The sequence below is a fragment of the Hemiscyllium ocellatum genome, chromosome 30, assembly GCF_020745735.1.
Source record: "Hemiscyllium ocellatum isolate sHemOce1 chromosome 30, sHemOce1.pat.X.cur, whole genome shotgun sequence".
NCBI lineage: Eukaryota > Metazoa > Chordata > Chondrichthyes > Orectolobiformes > Hemiscylliidae > Hemiscyllium > Hemiscyllium ocellatum.
In genome coordinates this window covers 44,468,197-44,480,991 of record NC_083430.1, presented here as the reverse complement: position 1 = coordinate 44,480,991, position 12,795 = coordinate 44,468,197, and the positions used below count along the sequence as shown (strand labels likewise).

The window sequence follows — 12,795 nt, the reverse complement described above, 5'->3', positions numbered from 1 at the left end:
TTCACCATTTATTTGTCCATGTGGGTCAGGAGTTTTTAGTAGGATTAAAGTTTTAATTTGTGCTATTGTATGCTAACAGTTTATAACTGTTTACTTGTTGTAATAAATAATGAGTTTTATTAAATACAGAATCCTGGTTTGCATTTTCTGGCAACCTGGATCTGAAAATCAGGTAAATGAGAGAACTTGTAAATTTTAAAATCTTCAACTTTTATGACAACTGCGAAAAAATTGCAAGGCTTGATTTCCAGTGCACTGCCCTAATGAGTCATGACAAGTTGAAGTATTTAATCCTTGTGATATTCTGCTGTTACTTCAACCTTTCATTTATCTACTAAATCCCTCATCTTAATCTTAGTCAAAGATTCAAAATAACCTACATCTTACACTGCCAAGAAAACTCTGGCCTCAATCTTGGGTTCATGTCACACTACAGGTGATCCCATTACACTACACTGTCTGTCACACACATACACACACACACACACACACCCTTTGACAGGTTTATACTATCTCACACACACTCTCACCCAATGTCTATGGGGTGAATTTGCATTTGCAGACACATTGTATTTGGCTCAAAAAGCATACAGGCGTTCAACCCATGTAACATTTCATAAATTCCTACTCTGGAAATAGAACCAGTCGGACTCAAGCCTGGGATACAGACAGACTCTAACCTCACACATTTTAATGCATTGTCTGTGTTGATGTGTCACTTATTTTTATTACATTTTCTAAAGAATGTGACTTAAAAGTAGTTCTGGGATATAAGTATTAATGAACTGAAACCTGCAACCCATTCAAAAAGATTAAATGTTTAATAGCAATCTACGTTTGTTCAATATATCGCTTTAGTTGCTTGACACCATGATCTTTTGCTAACATTCTGTGTCTTATGATCCTGCTCCATGGCTATTTGAAGGAGTAGCGCTCTGAAAGCTAGTGATTGCGAATAAACCTGTTGGACTATAACTTGGTGTTGTGTGATTTTTAACTTTGTCCACCCCAGTCCAACACCATCACTTTCACATTAAAAAAAACTCTTAGCAATCTTCAGAGCTACCTTCAAATATCATGTAATAAACTTGCTTATAATATAACTGCTTTACATCTCAAACCACTTCACAGTTCCTAAACCAAATATCCTAGACAATGATACCCGAGTAACGATGAACTAATAGCTCCAGTCATTATGGGGAAACCTAGTTGATGTTAGTAACAGAAAAGTCAGATCCCCAAAAGTAACCTGACTGGATAGATCATAATTTTGTTTTGTCACCAAAACAACCTTTTACTAAAATATAAGCATGCACTGTTGCAGTCTTTGTTCTAGTAATAAAACAAAAGTTTATTAACTGAAACAAACATAAACAAGAAATAATAACACTATTCCCATTTAACAGTGATTCAAAGTTTTTGTTTAAACACAGTAGAAATAACTCAAGCACTCTATAAATTGAACAGAAACAATAGCCTTGTAAATCAAGATACCTTTCTACATCGCATTTTGCAGTTCTAAGAACGTCTAGTGCTCTATCTAGTGCAAAGACCCATTCCAGCTCATTTCCAAGGAGAAGAGTTTTTTTTAAATACTCTAATGGACTTGAAGCAATTAAAATCTTAACTGATGGAATTCTAAATAGGTCTCAATTATTATGAAGCTCCTGACTTAGTATAGGACTGGAGAAAAGCTATCACTGTTGCAGCCTTAATTCCTTCTCTTTTTAACTACAAAAGCTTTACCTCATTTAATTTCCACTGACTGTATAGCAACATTGTGGTCTGGGATTAATGATAACTTGTCATAAAAAAAATTTCAATGCTTTAAACTCCTTTTAAGGAATGCTACTTCACAGATGTTTCTCCATCAAACATTTCTCAGCACTTTGGAACATGATCTTCTTTCAAACAACGTCCCAGCACACAGTAAACATGTAAGTCAGTCTGGAAAGTTTTCCCCCTAAACCCTTTGGGTAGTTCCTAGGAAATTTGGATTTATGGCCATTGTAGTTTTAAAAGCTAATGGTTAACTCCAAACACACAGGGGTAAACATATCTTTAATTCAAAAAACCCAAACTTTCAGTAAATCATATTAAAATACACATATATGAATCTTACAGTTTTACTACAATTATCCATAAAGGTTCTGGTTTGGTCCCACTGCATGCATTGAACTTAGGCTGCAGAATATGGATCACTCATCTCAGGAGTAGTCCCAAGATATGCAATTCTCTTCCTGAAAAAGGGCAGCATTGCAACTTCACACGTAATATTTGTGGTATTTAACATGACCTGATTTATCCTCAACTTGTGTTGCAGTTACTTTGAAATGTGAAATGCACAGAACACACATTGAATTGGACAGATAGACAATTCATTTTCAAAAACTTCAATTGCATTCTACAGTTTGGAATAAATAATTTGTAAACGTGTCATGAGAGTAGTAGGCACAGCCAACTATAGTTTTTCTTTGTCTCTTTATTCATTCAGAGATGAACTAATACACATTATTATCAGCATCTTAAATATCCAAATTACTCAAACCAGATATTTTCTACAGGGTGTTTGGCTATAAAAAGAGTAATAGCAAAGTCCACTTCTAAATATTGTAAAAATATTCCTGAAAAAACAATTAAGTGGAGTTGGTAACAACAGAAAATCACTAATATAGTGATTCTGTTGCTGATGCAAGAAAAATTAGAAAGAACTGACTTAATTTCTGAGGGACAGAGTAAGAGAAGGAGATAACGCAATACTGAGATCAGCACATTGTCTTCCTCTCTGACCATCAAGTGGTGTTAAACTGGAAAGGATCATGACTGTGTTTGACGAGGCTCCTTCTGGTACTGAATGGCCCTCCATCACCATGAAAACATTCAGAATTATCTTCAACCAAGGGTGTTTATTAAAAACAAACGATAGAAAATTACAATTAAAAAGACCCCCAACTGAAATCATGGTCCATTTGAAACAAAAAGATAAAACTTCTATTTATACTTCTTATCAAGTACCAATGTGTTTTTCAGCTGAACCTCCCAGTGTAACACACTGCTGGACTAGGGTTGATGGTGTAGGCAATGCTGACATATGTATATTCAGGAACATTTATACAGCGGAGTTTCCAAAAAATGTTTTACATAAAGCCTCAATATTAATGCCAGAGATTTCAGATATAATTTCTCTTTTACACAAAAGGGCAGTAGTTTAACTTCCTAGTGTTCCTGCAGATGTGTATATTTGTACATATTTGCTTTTAAATTAATACCTGACATTAAACAAGCAGATTGCTCACGTAGTTCGACTACCCACAGTCCTAACTGGTTTGGCCATGGTTAAACAAGAATTACAATGAATAAAACTAGTGGTCCAATCTCAAACAGTATGTAAGGCATCTATTGTAATAGCTTAGCTCGTTCCTTTCCAGTTGCTCACAGATAGTCCAATTCCAGAGCTTGATACAACGACATCAGATCACCATTATCCAATATTCTCCAAAATGGCATGTTGTGCTGGAATTAAGAGTATGCATTTAATTAAGTATGTGCAACAGGTAAATCCTAGCTCAAACAATTTTAGAAAATTTTTTAGATCAAATATTACAAATAGAAAAAAGTCCACTCTGAGAATGGATTAAAGTGCAGAACAAAATTACATGTGAAAATTGGCAAAACACATTATGTAAAACTGGAAATTCAACCTGTGTAATAAAACAAAGAACTACAGATGCTGGAAATGTGTAACAAAAACAAATTGCAGAAATCCAGTAGGTCTGGCAGCATTTGTGGAAAGAGAAACAGAGTTAACGTTGAGCCCAGCGATCCATGTTTGGAACACTGCCAGACCGAATGAATTTCTCCAGCAATTTCTGTTTTTGTTTCAACCTAATTTAGGATTGCAAAGCTCAGATACTCAGAGAGTCAGTCAGTCTTCAGACAGAGGGTTACATGTACTAAAGAAGGACATTTTAAACGGTAATATTACTCATGAGGTCACAGATTTGTCAAAGTGAGATACACAAGGGTTAGCTGCAGACACATTTCATAATAAATTAGAGGACACTGTACAAACTTTGTCAAAATGAAATTCTTATTCTTTATTGATAGTCCAGATGAATTAATTCAAGAGTCCTTTATCAATGGATGCGTGAGAGTTGTAACATGGATATCCACCATGTGTGTGTGGGGCAGGGGGGAGTCCAAGGATCGAGTGATCGTTAATGATCACGGAAACAGTTTTCAATAGTCATGACCAGCAAAAATACCAGACGCAAAAGAAAAAAACTGTATAGCAGATTTTTAGGTGCATAAAATGCAATAAGGAGAAGATTTTGAATATATCTCCACAGAAACAGATACCTACTCAGCTACTTAGTCATCAATAGGATATTTTTTTGCAATCCATTCAGAGTCACAGAGCTCAAACCCTCCAATCCTGCAGCGTCCTTGTAAATCTTTTCTGAACCCTTTCAACTTTCACAATAAGTTTAACAACTAAAGCTGGGAGACCAGAACTGAACACAATCTTCCAATAAAGGCCTAACCAATGTCTTGTTACAGCCGTAACACGACCGTCCTATACGTCCTAACACTCCTATACTCAATGCACTGACCAGCAAAGACAAGCATTCCAAACACCTTTACTATCTACCTGCAACCCCATTTTCAAGGAGCTATGAACCTGTACTCCAAGGTATCTATGTTCAGCAACACTCCACAGGTCCTTACCATTAAGTGTATATGTCCTGCCCTGACTTGCCTTTCCAAAATGCAGCACCTCACATTTATCTGCCACTCCTCTGCCCACTGGCCCATCTGATCAAGATCCCATTGTATTCTGGGGTAACCTTATTTGCCATCAACTATACCTCCAATTTTGGTGTCATCTACAAACTCAAGGCAAAATATCTATAGATGTATACAATATAACATCTGTGAGATCAAGCTATTTTCAACAACACAGAAAAGTGCATAATTACATTACAACAAAGTCCACTGTGTTTAACTTGGCAATAATTTCATTCCAATGTGCTTCTTCTGAAGGACTAGATTATGACCAGAGATATCGGCTTGGATTTTCTGATGATCAGAGTCATTCCTGCAGCTTAATTTGGAATTGCACACTGGGAACTGCCTGGGAAATTGAAGATCCTCATAGGCAACTCTGCCATGCTGGGAACCTTCAGAAAGTATCTAAGCCAGAGAATTCAGAGGGTTCTGCTGCATCTAATAGCTCCTCGGGAAATGTTGTTAAAAACAGTGTAACTGCTGAGAAACTATTAAACTTACCATACAATTCCACATCCATACCTCCCTTACACGCCTAGCTCGTGAACCAACAACACCCTCAGTTTCCAGCCCCCACACCATGGGGACCGGACAACCCTCCACCAGTAAAAAATGAGGTCTGCAGATGCTGGAGATCAGAGCTGAAAATGTGTTGCTGGTCAAAGCACAGCAGGCCAAGCAGCATCTCAGGAATAGAGAATTCGACGTTTCGAGCATAAGCCCTTCATCAGGAAATCTTCCCAACCATGCCCCATCCTGGACCAGACACCCACACCACTTCCAATACCTGGAATCAACACCTACCCCCCCCCACCTCCCACCTCCCCTACCACTGGATCCAACATCAGTTTCCATTGGACTCGATATCTTCCACCCCCAATCCCCCACCCACAACATAGACTCATTTAGCTGGCCTCCTTCCCACCTTGCCATCTGGTGCCCTAATGTTATACTTACATAATTATTCTCTCACAGAAGCTGTCAAAGTGGCTGTCTTTGATGACGGACACAAATCAAAGAATAAGGCAAGTGAAAAAGGGGGTGGCTTGCCTTCCACTAGCTATCCAGTACTGCCAGAACTGTAAGGCGTAAGGTTCTGTTCTGCATTTCTGAAAGAGCTCTGGTGGTCAGAATCTGTCAGAAATTTGAAGTTCTTTTCTAACTTAAAAAAAATTAGAATAAATGCAACTCCTTGGAAAATCCAGCCTACGTTTGCAATGCAAGTTGAAACATTGAAAGGAAACGTAAACAAAGATCACCTAGTAATAGATTTGGAAAGATATGTTCTTTTACTCTTTGAACTAGAACAACTTTCTCCAAGAAACATGAGACTTCGACACTAGTTTTTGTTTTACCATTCTTTGTGTTGTTTATGGCTTCTGGCTACGTGTGTACCTGGAACACTAAAGAGGTTTCAAGCGCTGTTGACAGAGAGGTCATCAATATGAATGGAAGTGTGTCCTTTTTCATCGATTGATGTATTCTAATAAAAATATATTCTAAGAAATTCAGCAAACTACCATCTTGTTTAAGAAATGCATCTTTGCTAATGTATCTCAGGGAAGAGAACCTTTTTTATAAAGCTTAAATTTCAAGCACACTTGTTAACATGCATGAAAACAGACAGGAACTCAACAATTTATACAAATGAAAGTAAGTAGCCAGAGAATGTAAAGGATAAGATTAAAAAATCTGTTTGAAAATGATAAGAAAATAAACAATACAATACAAGAAAATTGGGCTGAAAACTTGAATAACAACTGGTCTAATTTTGGAAAAAATAAATCCTGGAAAAAACTAAGAAACAAAGCAAAAAAAAAGATAAAATGCTTGATCAAGTTTCAGACTCCATTTCACAGGTCAATATGACAGTTTAGTGTGATCATTTCAGGTATGCAACGTACACTCCGATGTTAGCATTAAGCTCATACCTATTGCGCAACAATGAGGGGGTGATTGATTCAAGGAAGGTTATACAGCAAACTTCAGCTAAATTTCAAACGAAACAAATGAAGGAAGGTGAAACTAGGATTTTCAAGAAATGGATGTTTAAAATGCATTTTCCAGACAACTGGATTTGACCCTGTTTCAAGTATAAGAAAGCAGTTTACCCTGCATTGATCTGTTAGGCTCAAACCAATGCGAAAAAGTTAGTTATGCAATAATTATCAAAACTTAGAGAAATACCACTTTCTATAAAAAATATACATTATGACAATTTAAAACTATCATAGCTCATATTTTGCTAACCCTCAACCCTGATCAGCTACGCATCCTTTTGCAATTTTTGATACTTCACTTTAATTGTGCTGTTGCCCATCATGTCTGCTACTTTTGTATAAAACCTTTGCCAAATGTGCACAATTTATATTCACTGAAAACCATTTTAAAATTAAGCCTACCTGTTTGGCTGCGTATTCCTCATCCCGACCATCCCCAATGACTACATACGTAACTTTCTTCCCAAATCTGGACACAATCCGTTCAAAACAACTTTCTTTGCCTGAAAGAACAAAGAATTCATTGACTTTTGCAGCTTAGACAAGAGGAAGTTGTGCTTATTAAGGCTTTATGCACTTTTCCATGTCCCCTTAAAGGCCCGATAATAATGGCTAGCATCAAAACAAACTTTGCTGAAAAGACTCTCGGGAGCAAAGTGAAGTGTACTTCATGTAGCTTAAATGTTGTGATGTTAAATTAAGGCTCTTTCTCTATTCAGAAGGTTTTAAAAGATCTCCCCTTCACCCTCAGGATAACTTGATGAAAAGGAGGAAATTAACCATTAAGTATTTGTCTGTAAAGTGCATCCATAGAATAGAATCCCTACAGTGTAGAAACAGGACCTTCGGTGTCCACAAGTCTACACTGACCCTCTGAAGAGCAACCCACCCAGACCCAAACCCCTATCCCATTACTCCGACGAATGCACGTAATCTAAACTCCCTGAACACTGTGGGCAATTTTTTAGCTTGGCCAATCCACCTAGCCTGTACATATTTGGACTGTGGAAGGAAACCCACGAAGACACGGAGAGAATGTGCAAACTCCACGCCCGAGGCTGGAATCGAACCCGGGGTCCCTTGCACTGTGAAGCAGCAGTGCTAACCACTGAACCACTTTAAAAGTAGAATCACCAAAATCGGATGTGTGTCTGTGGGACTCAGTTGGAAATAAACAGCTACCTCATTTTCCCACCCCAGCCAAGATTAATCACTGAAAATCGAATAGTTTGACAACACAATGTTTCTTCTTCTCGAGAAATGATTTTTATATTAAACTACCTTCAGGTGGTGATTGCGCAGCTCTTTCAAGAAAATGTTCTAAGCAGCTGGAACCTGTACTGTGTCAGTCTAAACTGGCAAGCAGAAGAATAGATTGAATGAAGACATCAGCTGGAAGTCAACATTCAACACAGGCAGACTGTATATTGTTTAAAATCAACTAGTAAATAAAGGCTCACAATGCACTACACGAGCATAAAAGACATCTTTTCTTCAATGCGGCAAACTCATTCATATTTGGATACAATCCATATATATTTAAGAAAACAGTGTTGTGAAGTGGGCAGGTTCAAAGCTCCTTGAAAGGAGAATTGCTGGTAGATAAGATAGTGAAGGCGGCGTTTGGTATGCTTTCCTTTATTGGTCAGACCATTGAGTATAGGAGTTGGGAGATCATGTTGCATCGTTGGTGAGGCCACATTTGGAATATTGCGTGCAATTCTGGTCCCCTTCCTATCAGAAGGATGTTGTGAAACTTGAAAGGGTTCAGAAAAGATTTACAAGGATGTTGCCAGGTTTGGAGGATTTGAGCTATAGGGAGAGGCTGGGGCTGTTTTCCCTGGAGTGTCGAAGGCTGAGGGGTGACCTCAGGAGGTTTATAAAATCAGGAGGATTTTATAATGAAGTCTTTTCCCTGGGGTGGGGGAGTCCAGAACTAGAGCATGTAAGTTTAGGGTGACAGGGGAAAGATATAAGAGGAACCCAACAGGCAACTTTTTCACACAGAGGGTGGTGTGTGTATGGAATAAGTTGCCAGAAGAGGTGGAGGAGGCTGGTGCAATTGCAACATTTAAAAGGCATCTGGATGGGTATATGAATAGGAAGGGTTTAGAGAGATTATGAGCCAAGTGCTGGCAAATAGGACTAGATTAGATTGGGATATCTGGTCAGCATGGATGAGTTAGACCAAAGGGTCTATTTCTGTGCCGTACATCTCTATGACTCTGTGACTCTAGGTGGAAAAATCAATGATCCAAGGTGAGAACAAGAATACATTCATTTCTACCAGCCAACGCCAGCATGAAGTACAAATTGAATACTGAATATTGCTTCATTTACCATGATAACTAGTTTTAACAACTGTTTAATGTCCCCATTGCACAGAGTTCTATACTGTTGATGTTATTCAATGGTTAAATTGCACAAAAAAAACTGACACCAAACTTCATTTTAATTCAAAACCTGTTCATAATTACAGCCCAATCACAACTTTCTAGAATCCAGCATGCAGCACATTCTAAAAATGTGAACATGGAGATACAAATGCAGACACTTAAAAAAGCAGGAATAGGCCATTCAGCCCTTCAAGCCTGTTTGCCATTCAAATATGATCATGGCTGATCATTCAACTCATTACCCTGTCCCCACTTTTTCCACATCTGCAAACACGGAGACGTTACATTTACATTTAGTTCCTTCATCTAAATTGTTAATATACATCACAAATAGCTGGGGTACTAGCACTGACCGCTGAATACCCCACTAATCATTGCCACTTGGAAGACGACTGTCTGTATCAAATTTTTACTTCCTGCACGCCAACCAATTCTCTATCCATAGACGAAAGGATCCCAATGAAGGGCTCCTGCCCGTAACGCTGATTTTCCTGCTCCTTGGATGCTGCCCAACCTGCTGTGCATTTCCAGCACCAGTCTAATCTTGACTCAATTCTCTACCCATATCAATACACTAATCTGAATCCCAAGCACTTTAATTTTACATGTTAACCTCTTACGTGACATCTTACTGAAAGCTTTCTGGAAAGTCTAAGTAAATGATATCCACTCTTTTATAAACTCCACCAGCTACATCCTCAAAATTCCAGTCAGTTTGTCAAGCATGATTTCCCTTTCATAAATCCATGGCAACTCTGTACGATCCTATCACTATTATTCCAAGTTCTCTGCTACTTTAATAGATTCCAGCATTTTCCCCATTATAGTTGCCAGGCTAATAGATCTACAAATTCTCTTTTCTGCTTCCTTTAAATAGTGGGACTGCATTAAATAGCCATCAATCCAAAGGAACTGTTTCAAAATATATAGAATTTTGAAAGATTATGACAGATATAGATTATTGGGCTTTATTCCTAATTTTCCCCAGCACCTTTTTTCTATTAACAATATTATTCAGTTCCTCTCTCTTACCAGACCTCCTGTGTTACCAACATTTAGAGTCATAGAGATGACTCCTGTGTTACCAACATTTAGAGTCACAGACTCGGTCCAACCCGTCCATGCTGACCAGATATCCCAACCCAATCTAGTCCCAACTGCCAGCGCCCGGCCCATATCCCTCCAAACCCTTCCTATTCATATACCCATCCAAATGCTTCTTCAATATTGCAATTATATCAGCCTCCACCACTTCCTTTGGCAGCTCATTCCATACACGTACCACCCTCTGCGTGAAAACGTTGCCCCTTGGGTCTCTTTTATATCTTTCCCCTCTCACCCTAAACCTATGCCCTCTAGTTCTGGACTCCCCGACCTCAGAGAAAAGACTTTGTCTATTTATCCTATCCATGCCCCTCAATTTTTTAGGCATTATTTGTGCCCTACTTTGTTAAAACAGAACCAAAATAGGCATGTAATTCATCTGCTATCTTTTTGTCCCCCATTATAAGTGATTTTATTGAAATGCAGGCAAAACAATATTTACATTCTTGTTTCTGACTGACGGTCTATTTTTGTCATCAGTAATCTTTATTTTTGCCTTCATTTATAAAATATTTTACAAATCAGTTTGTATGTTCACCATAAGTTTACCTTCATATGTATTTCTCCCCCTCCTAATCAATCCCTTTGTTCTCCTTTGCTGAAATCCAAACTGCTCCCAATCCTCAAGTCTATGCTTTTATGGGCCAATTTGTATGCCACTTTCTTAGATGTAATATTATCCATAATAATCCTAGATGGACAAGATAGCCCAATCATGGCTATATTATTTTTTTGCCACAAAGGAATGAAGAATTGTTCCAATTCCTCCATGTGCTCTTTAAATGCTTGCCATTTCTTATCCACTGTAATGAAGTGGGAGATGGCACGGGGCAGGGTGACACTAGGCACACTGACACACAAGATGGCCGCTGAGCCATCAGTTGACCACTTGACACATAGCCGCCGGACCACAATATGGAGAGACAGACAACAGAGCAAATACTGACACTGCCTGGGGCCACCAGAATGCCAGCACAATGCTCTCTCAACTGAGTTGATTAGTTTAAAGCGGATGGGGGAGAGAATACACGAGTAGTGTATACTGCCTGCCGACGTGTCTGGGTCCAGCCAACACCTTTGATAGAAATACTAACAGTTTGATACGGACTCAATACAGAGTGATAATGGCCAGGGCTGCAGTAATTGTCCTTCTCAGGAAGAGTGATTAGCGCCATTCTTACAGCAACAGACTTCCACACAGATATTGAAACTGACAATGTCTGTGCTGAAACAGACAATGACCACGCTGAAACTGACAATGACTGCACCAAAACTATTAACGATTCTGCAATATTTACCATAAACAAATCTTATCACAAAGACAATAACCTCATCACTGGCCTATTATTACAAAACATATAAAAATATCTTCATTTGCTCCGGGTTGAGAGAAGAATCACAGCTGATCATTGAGTAGTTGGTGTCCGTCTCTCCCCGGAGCTCCAGTATTTCCTTGTAGAATAAGCTCTGTCATTGAACCCTGGCTCTGACTCAGAAGTTGGTGATTTTCCCCACAACAATAATCCCTTTAAGTAATGCTCCTGAATTTATCATAGCATCATAGTTTCCTTCATTTAGTCTTAGAACCAACTGTATAACATCATAATGAGAAATTCTGTCATATTAAGGTCACTCTCAAGACACCCTTAACCTCAATTATTGCTTCCTCATTATGCAATACTCAGTGCTGGTGGCCTGTTTCCTAATTTGTTTTTCAACTTATTGATCCAGCAAACCATCCCATATACACTCCAAAAATTCCTCCTCTATGTCACTGATTTGATTCGCCCAATATATATGCAGATTAAAATCACTCATATTTACAGATGTATCTTTGTTGCTTGTGTCTCTAATGAGATACACTATACCTGGCTACTGAATTAATGCCAATGCACCAGGAGATGTAATGTGCAATCCTCCAGTATCATGTATTGTACATGGTAGTGTGGAATAGTCTTCAATAATGAGTGGCGAAAATAGCCTATTTATTGAGCATCCGCAGTAGCACAATTTGAGGCGACAATAGAATCTGTAGTTTTTACAGTAGCCTCTTTATACACAGTTCTTACAGACATTAAAACATTTGGCATTATGATTGTACATAGTTGTATCTATTGTACACAAAGATTTGCATGGAATCTGTTCTGAAGAGGCAGGAGATGGTTTAAAGGGGGTAGCGGCCCTATTTAATGTGCATTTAGAAAGTACATGCTAGTGGAGGAAATTGTTTGACGTTCTGTAATCTATTCAGGTGCCAAGAGACTATTATTAAGGGCTGATTAATGTTATAATCTTTGTATAGTTTTGAGTGAGTTGTGGAGACATGCTGGTAAGGTGGGATTGTTCTGAGTAGGTTACAGTATTAACATTTATTCACGGGTAGCTTTTTTTAAATAAAGACAGGTCTAAACACTGTTTGCAGTTTGGGGGAGAAAAGAACTGGAAAGGCGTAAAGTAGTAGTAAAGGGTTAGAAGGGAGGTTTTAATTTGTCTTGTTATAGTAAAAT

The 12,795-nt window shown here is 38.3% G+C and overlaps 1 protein-coding gene across 3 annotated transcripts in view; it reads right to left on the bottom strand.

The window, feature by feature from the left end:
- Positions 1-1,397: 1,397 nt before the first annotated feature.
- Positions 1,398-12,795, bottom strand: part of LOC132830110 (eyes absent homolog 3-like) — a 74,617-nt gene continuing 63,219 nt past the window's right edge. For all 3 annotated transcript variants that reach the window (XM_060847595.1, XM_060847597.1, XM_060847596.1), the window contains exons 18-19: positions 7,191-7,291; positions 1,398-3,513 (exon numbers count right to left, since the gene is read on the bottom strand). In XM_060847595.1, coding sequence (XP_060703578.1) covers positions 3,433-3,513; positions 7,191-7,291 — 182 coding nt within the window. In that variant the 3' untranslated portion in view covers positions 1,398-3,432. The remainder of the gene's footprint in view (positions 3,514-7,190; positions 7,292-12,795) is intronic.